Source organism: Mus caroli, chromosome 2, assembly GCF_900094665.2.
Source record: "Mus caroli chromosome 2, CAROLI_EIJ_v1.1, whole genome shotgun sequence".
Taxonomy (NCBI): domain Eukaryota; kingdom Metazoa; phylum Chordata; class Mammalia; order Rodentia; family Muridae; genus Mus; species Mus caroli.
In genome coordinates, this window is record NC_034571.1 from 63,275,877 (window position 1) to 63,284,208 (window position 8,332).

The following is an 8,332-nucleotide window of genomic DNA, read 5'->3' on the forward strand; positions in this document are numbered from 1 at the left end:
TCTCTCTCTCTCTCTCTCTCTCTCTGTCTCTCTCTCTCTCTCGGTTTGAGACATGGTTTTACTTTGTAGTCCTGGCTGTCCTGAAATTCACTCTGTTGACCAGGCTGGCCTTAAAATTAGAGATTCACCTGCCTCTGCCTCCTGAGTGCTGGGATTAGAGGCGTGTGTCATGACCACCACTAAAAGTAATTTTGTTAATCAAGTATTTCAGTTGTCAAAATGGAGAAATCTTTGGGTTTTTTTCCCTTTTTTTTTTTTTACTTGAAATGATGATGACTCAATGATGAGCTATATAAAAAGTCTTTAAATCACAACCAATGTGAATTCTGTTTCTCCTATGCAGTCTCATGAGTATATATTCCTACATCCTCTGGGATTCCAAGAGGAATCTTGCCAATGAAATACATGATTAAAATATCTATTTTTTCAGAACTCCAATTCATTTTTTATTAATAGTTCTTTATATTGTTCTACAATTTAATTATGACAAATAACACTTGTTGCATATTTATTAATGGGAATTTGGTGTATTTAATAATTTCTTTGATTAAAGTCTTAGTATGAAAACTGACAAATCTTTTTACTTGGCAGTTCTGGTGACTGGTGGTTTTATGTTGCTTCTCACTAGCATTGTCATTAATAAGTTACTCTTACTTACTATGGGCTTCTTTAAAAGAAACTGAATTCTATAATATCTTCAGAGCCATCATTTGCCAATTTATTTCAATTACCCGAATTTAGTGGATTAAACAATAATCATTATATTTCACAATCTCCAGTTTGAGAAAAATCTTGAAAAGGTCAGATCCTCTCTTCTCTACTAACATTTGATTAAAAACAGTTACAATGGGAGGCTAGAATCCCATGTAGTATCATTTCCAACACGTCTGCTTTCTCTGCATGTTGCTGTTGGATGCTGAGGAATTTGATTTGCAGTAGGGTGGTAGAACACCCATGTGGGAACACCTATACTTTCCTTGTAGATTGAGGAAAGTATTTATTCTGCTTACACTTCCTATCCAGTCTCATGACTCTATGCCGTTTATCACCAAAGGAAGTCAGGACAGGAACTCAAACAGGGCAGGAAATTGGAGGCAGGAGCTGATGCAGAGGCCATGGAGGAGTGCTGCTTATTGAACTGCTCCTCATTGGCTTGCTTGGCCTTCTTTCTTATAGAACTCAGGACCACTAGCCCAGAGATGGCTCCACCCACCATGGTCTGAGCCTTCCCTGACCGATTATTAATTGAGAAAATGCTCTACTGATGGATCTCATAAAGGCATTTCCTCAACTGAGGCTCCTTCCTCTCTGATGACTCTAACTTGTGTCAAGTTGACACACAAAACCAAACAGTACAAATATTAAAGAATGACAGGTTTTCAAACTACTGTTATGAAATGTCTTCTGGTCAAAATTTATATAATTCTCACCCTTGAAAATTATGCCCATTTCCACTCAACCCTATCAAATAATCAGTTATTATGGAAGAAGCAAACTATAATTTACAAATTCAAAGACATTTCCTTGTTCACTGTGAGGGCTGTGTGGAGGACAGAGAGGGCAGATCACACCTGTGGTGACTTGGTTAGAATGGAAGGAGCTCACTCCCTAAGGAAACGCTTCAGTTCATTTTAATCCCAGCTCAGTTAACAATTGCTCCTGGAGGTGATCCTTCTCCATCCCCCCTCTGCAGTGTCTTGTAGCTTATGTGTGACTGCCATTCACTTTCGCACGGCTTTTGCATCATTTTTCTCCATTGGTCTTTATGACCTTCAGGTCAGTCTTTCTGAAGCTCATATGGCTTTATATTATAGGTCCAGAGAGTAACATATTTTGAAAGTGATTTTAATTTAAATTATTCTTTCTTCATGTGTTTCACTCATTCTGTCATTTTTTTCCAAAAATATCTAATTCCATGGCAATAACATGACAATGATTTTAAGCTGTAGTATTCACATATTTAAATATTCAGAATCATTGGCCTGAAACTATAGAAAGCAAGCACATACATGTATTGTTAGCACAATTTAAATACATATATTTTAAATCTTTTTCAGGTAAGAGAAGACAATCAGCAAACTTCTTATGACAAAGTAGGACACCATAATGCCTCACGCGTAAAGCCACAGAAAGCCACACTTTCAACCCTGCAGTCCAAACACCCAGAAGTAACTCATCAAGCCTTGCGTAAGGCAGAACCAAAATGCTATGAGGAGCCACATCCTGAAAGGATACAGATGACAAGGCCATTAACTTATGACCAACCCAAGTAAGTAATATATGTATATATACATATGTGTGTGTGTCTGAAAAATAATCATCATTGAAAGACATTCATGATGTTTTATGATGTGAAATCAAGCTAGAGAATATAATTATGGGAAACTAATGTTTATAAATGAGCTTTAAAAAATTGCTCAAAGTAGTTTCTCTCATTGCCCAGGTTCAGGTTGCATGGCGCTTTCCACCCAATTCCTTTATACTGTATCTCTCTTGTAGCATGAATTTTTAAATGAATAGTTTAGCTATTGTTTATGATACCCGAGTTCAGGGGTCTAGTAGTACTAGAGCTACACCAGGGCCACATTCCAATGCTTTGTTAATTAACTCTCAACTGTGTTACTTGGTGTCCCCACTAGAGGGTTTGTACAGACAGAGGGTTTTCCAATGGTTTTCTACACTGTGTGAAGTCATGAGGAGAAGGTTACCATGAAGGTAAAGATAACCATAATTTAAAAGTGGTTAAAACAGTTTCATGCTCGTTGGGTAGGAGGTGTGGAGACAGAATAGCTGGGCCACACCTATGGTGCGTTGTTGAGTGGGAGATGAGCCGTCTGAGAAGCTGCTTCAGTTTGTTTTAGCTTGGATTATAAAAAAGGAGTTATCCTAGACATCAATCTACACAGTTCCTTGGCAATTACAAGTATTTCTAATCACACCATCAAAAATCTTACAATAGGGCCATTCCAACAGAAACCTGCAAAGCCACACATCAGCGACAGCCACTTCTTGCTTTGTTTGGTTTCTTTTTTAGTTTGGAATCCAGACATATAGTTCTTTACAGTTCCACTTTAAATCACAACCATACAAAGTTACAATGTTTAGACCTTGTTAGGTGAAAAGTCATTTACTCCCCCACCCCGACCCCATTTTTAAGGCATCCTACAAGGGAAAATGAGGCACTTATGTTTGCCTTTGGCATTTTCACAGGTCTAAGGACAGGCAAGATGAGTCCATGAGGAGGAACTTTGTTAAAATGGAGGCTTATAGTTCTGTGCTAAACACGTATACAACGACAAGCCCTGCTCCAGGGTTTGGATCTGGACAATGCTGCAACAGTTTGGAACATAGCGGAAGTTTCACGCCGCCAATCTCCAGGCCATGGCGTTTTGTGGAGAGTGTGGATAGCTACCTATGCAGGGTCAGTGGCGCTACCCTTTTGATTATGCTTTCATTTGTCTGTCATAACTCTTGCTTTTAATTTGGTGATGTAATCTACACATCTTAAATTAATATCACAATTGTGTGTCAATATAGAAAATCAATTTTACACATTTATAAATCCTCAGAGCTTTTACTTTCAGCAAATAACTTTTTCTTAATTTGAATCAATACATGTGGCTGCTAAAGCATGCCGAACTTTCTTTAAAGGCTATAGGGAAACTAAGTTTAATATTTTTTCTGTGATCACAGGAAGACTTAAAAAGGGATTGATTGGCTAAGATCCTAATTAACTTTGGTTTAGCTCAAGTTTGGGGTATTCCCCCAACACCCCAAGCTTGACATCTAAACGATTACTCTTGTGTGAACATTTCAAGTTTAAAGGAATCTTGAGAGGAATGCTTTTTATGAAGGATCTATACCTACAAAGTCAAGGAAAGCTAAGAATATTCCCTTAATTTCTGTCTTAATTACCACATGTTGATTTCAGATTTGGTTTACTGTAATCACTACTGTACACTCTTTAATATCATGAAGGTGATTTTCTTAAGCCAGATATGATGTTTCAAAGTGCAGTTCATTAACTTTGTGTACTTTGCCCTCAAACGGGGGACTTGGAGCTAAGATTGCAGTTCTATAATTCCTTTTGATCGCTACTTCCTAAAAAACCCAAATTGTATTTTTCCTATTCTCAGTCTCATGTGTGACCCATGCTATCTCCACTTCCTTTGCAGTTGAAATAGGAATTTTTTTTTAATCTAAAAATATGGAAAGCTTTTTTTAAGATTACAACTTATTTCTTTTTGAAAAATATTCATGCTGCAAACATGGACATAGTCATTTTAGGGGAATTTAACATTTCCTAGAATTTTTGTTCTGGTTTGTTTTGACTTTTTGAGACAGGATTTCTCTGTGTAGCCCTGACTATCTGGAGACCAAGCTGGCCTCAAAATCAGGGAGATCCACCTGCCTCTGCCTCCCAAGTGCTAGGATTAAAGGAGTGCGCCACAACTACTAGGCTGTTACAATTTTTATTTTTATTTTTATTTTTTTATTAAAGTTTCAGTAACTTTTTTGTCTGTGTATCAAAACCTGTTGCAATGGTCACACAGAATGCCCCTTGCAGAGTAGTAAGAAAACAGAGTGCTTGACCCAATTTAAGATGAATATCTACTAGTAGAACAATTTTTGATCTAGGGTGGTTTATTAAAAAAAAATACTTTTCTAAAAATAGTGTTAGTTTTTTTTAATTCTGTATATACTGTTATTATAACAGCCATTTCTATCAGTAAAAATTGATCCCTATCTTGATCTCAGAAAATACCCCGTAGACTCATATTAACTAGAGCCTCAACTCTCTCCCCTAACTGGCATCTTTAAAGTCTAAATCTTCCTAACAAGTTTTGCAACTGAATATCATAAAAGGGAAAAATAAACAAACGCACTCACACATCAATTAGACCCCAGGAAGCTACATTTGTTTTGGTTGCAGCAGCAGGGGATGAAAGCAGAAGGTGGCAAGGTAGCAAGAGGAAGCTAACTCAGTGTGTCCCGGGGCTGCTGCCCACGCTCCGACCAGTTCTTAATGTTATTGCATTGAAAAGAATTTCAGGAATAACCAGAAGGCCAGAGCAAAGCAAATGGATGCCTTTGTTAATTAAGCAGAAAGGCCAACACACTTGATGAGAGTGGGCGGAACTGAGAACAAGAATGCGCCTGAAGGTCTTGCCCTAACTCTGATTGGGGCTTTGAGCCTTGTGATTCTGCCACCAAACTAGGGACCGCATTTGTGCCAGCCCCCTTCTCTTCCTCTTCTCCTTTAAAAGTGTGGTCCAAATCGCACCTTCACACTTCACAGCTAAGTGGAATGGTGTGCTCAGTCAGTGGGAGGGGCCAACGTTCCTGCTTCCGGTTTTCCATGTGAGGGAGTCACAGAGCAACAAAATTCAAGCTTTGCTTGTGCCTCCAGCCTGTATTCCTGTTACTTCTCAAAATAAACTCATTGCTGAAACCTTTGGTTAGAATCCAGGTGGCATAATATTTTAAATATTTCCCAGAATTACAAATGACTGAGGTCATTTATCATTATGACAATAATAGTTTCTTCTTTTGTGTATTTAATGTTTTGAAAATTGGTCACAGAGCACATTAACTTATTAATTTTCTAAAGGTAAAATTGAATTTTTTAATTTATTAAAGTAAATTATCAGATTATATTTCCTTTAAGGGCATATTTTTTGCTAAGAATCATAAAGTGACACATTTGGAATAAAGAGTTGACTAATCATTGTACGGAAATAATGAAGCCACATCGACAGTACGGTGTATAAAAAGTAGGCAAATGTTAATTGCAGTTGTTACTCAAAGCAATTTTAGCAACATTCCACAAATAATCTATACCTCTAAGCATAATTGTGTTTATCTGATCTGACTTAGGTGATGTCTTTCAAACTATTCTCCAAGTAGAGGAGGTCTCTAGAGGATTTTTAAAGGTCACATTTTCCTTTGCCAATTTTATATGCTTTTAATTAACATGCAAAATATTAGGTGTCAATATAGCGGTTCTAAGCATACCTTATCTCTTGTGATACCCCCTTTCCACTTCTACCTACCTCCTGACCCTACCGACCCACAATGAATAAAGGCCACACTTTCTGAGTATCATTCCTGTAATACTTTTTCTTGTTTAACAGAAGTCTTACAAATATTATTTGAATTTTTGCAGACATGGCAGCAGTTATACTACCACTACTAGAGAAGACAAAGATGGTACATTTCTGAAATGCTCAAATTAAGCTTAATCAGTTCTGAAATAAGTTATCATAAATAATAAATGGCTTCCATTCCCTTCGATCTGCTGATATCATACATTAAATATTTTTGCTGCTCACATAAAATAAAAGATGTGAAAATGTAAATGTTTCTAGTTATTCTCCATTTATTGATCTCTCTTCACCTCTATTTGTGAGTAGGTGTGCTGCCACACAGAAGAAAGAAGGGAGGGCAAAGCAGGCCTGGATTGTCCTGTTCTTCCCCGCCCCACCCCTGTATCCATAGCAGAGCCACTAGCTCTTCTCCGTTCTCCCTGACCACTGTTCCCCCCATACTGTTGCTGGACTCCTTGTCAGGCAAAGAAATACTGCAATGACTGAAGAAAGGCTCCTAAAGAGGTGACCTGTATGCGACCAGTGGTGGAGACAGGCCCACTCCTGGTTGCTGCAGATGCCAGGGAACAAACTGAACTGCTGAGCAGAAGTCTGCAGAGGTGATAGCCCCAGAGGGACAGGCAAGCATTTCCTCGATTTCTGCCTGCCTAGTCTCTTCCCTGTCCAGAAAGCCAATGTGAACAAAGGGCACCAGGCAAGGGAAGTGGTTGGCCAAGGCTCCTGTGCAGCCCCTGTACCTCCTGCAGGCTCTTGAGGCCAGGGTCATGAAGAAATCAGTACTGAAGGAGAAGCTGAATCAGGTGGGTGCTGCCTTGTGCCCTCCAGGTTCTTCTGGAGAATTAAAGCACTCTGCAAACCCTTGTGATGGCCACCCATGGAGCAAAGGGCAGGCATTCTGCAAATAAAATAGACAAAGATAATTATACCCCACCCAAACCTCATAGAATGGAAGCTATTCAGTGTCATTTGGAAACAGTTTGATTGCCTGAAAAAATACATACTATTACAGAAATTGTACCTGGATTAAAGACATTTTTTTTTTTTGCATTATAAGATTCTTTGGTTGGAACAGTTGTTCCCAATTCATTTCTTTTTTTTTCCTTAGATACTTTCTTCATTAAATTTCAAATGCTATTCCCAAAGTACCCTATACCCTCCCCCCGCCCTGCTCTCCAACCCACCCACTCCTGCTTCCTGGCCCTGGCATTCCCCTATACTGGGGCATATGACCTTCACAATACCAAGGGCCTCTCCTCCCATTGACGACCAACTAGGCCATCCTCTACTACATATGCAACTAAAGACACAGCTCTGGGGATTACAGGTTAGTTCCTCCTATAGGGTTGCAGACCCCTTTAGCTCCTTGGGTACTTTCTCTAGCTCCTTCATTAGGGGCCCTGTGTTCTATCCAATAGAACTTCTGTATTTGCCAGGCATTGGCATAGACTCGCAACAGAGAGCTATATCAGGGTCCTGTAAGCAAAATCTATCTGGCATATGCAATAGTGTCTGGGTTTGGTGGTGGCATTTGGGATGGATCCCCAGGTAGGGCAGTCTCTGAATGGTCTTTCCTTCCATCTTAGCTCCGAACTTTGTCTCTATAACTCCTTCCAGGGGTATTTTGTTCCCCATTCTAAGAAGGAACAAAGTATCCACACTTTGGTCTTCCTTGAGTTTCATGTGTTTTGCAAATTGTATCTTGGATATTCTGTTTCTGGGCTAATATCCACTTATCAGTGAGTGCATACCATGTGTGTTCTTTTGTGATTGGGTTACCTCACTCAGGATGATATCCTCCAAATGCATCCATTTGCCTAAGAATTTCATGAATTCATTGTTTTTAATTGCTGAGTAGTACTCCATTGTGTAAAGGTACCACATTTTCTGTATTCATTCCTCTGTTGAGGGACACCTGGGTTCTTTCCAGCTTTTGGCTATTATAAATAAGGAGCTGAGATGAAAGGATGGACCATCTAGAGACTGCCATACCCGGGGATCCATCCCATAATCAGCCTCCAAACGCTGACACCTTTGCACACACTAGCAAGATTTTGCTGAAAGGACCCTGATATAGCTGTCTCTTGTGAGGCTGTGCCGGGGCCTAGCAAACACAGAAGTGGATGCTCACAGTCAGCTATTGGATGGATAGCAGGGCCCCCAATGGAGGAGCCAGAGAAAGTACCCAAGGAGCTAAAGGGGTCTGCAACCCTATAGGTGGAACAACA

The 8,332-nt window shown here is 39.4% G+C and overlaps 1 protein-coding gene across 1 annotated transcript in view; it reads left to right on the forward strand.

Moving 5' to 3' along the window:
• Positions 1-6,304, forward strand: part of LOC110289830 (ankyrin repeat domain-containing protein 36A-like) — a 179,688-nt gene extending 173,384 nt beyond the window's left edge. Inside the window, exons 69-71 of the mRNA XM_021156225.2 lie at positions 2,058-2,269; positions 3,211-3,421; positions 6,167-6,304. Coding sequence (XP_021011884.2) covers positions 2,058-2,269; positions 3,211-3,421; positions 6,167-6,196 — 453 coding nt within the window. The 3' untranslated portion in view covers positions 6,197-6,304. The remainder of the gene's footprint in view (positions 1-2,057; positions 2,270-3,210; positions 3,422-6,166) is intronic.
• Positions 6,305-8,332: the final 2,028 nt, after the last annotated feature.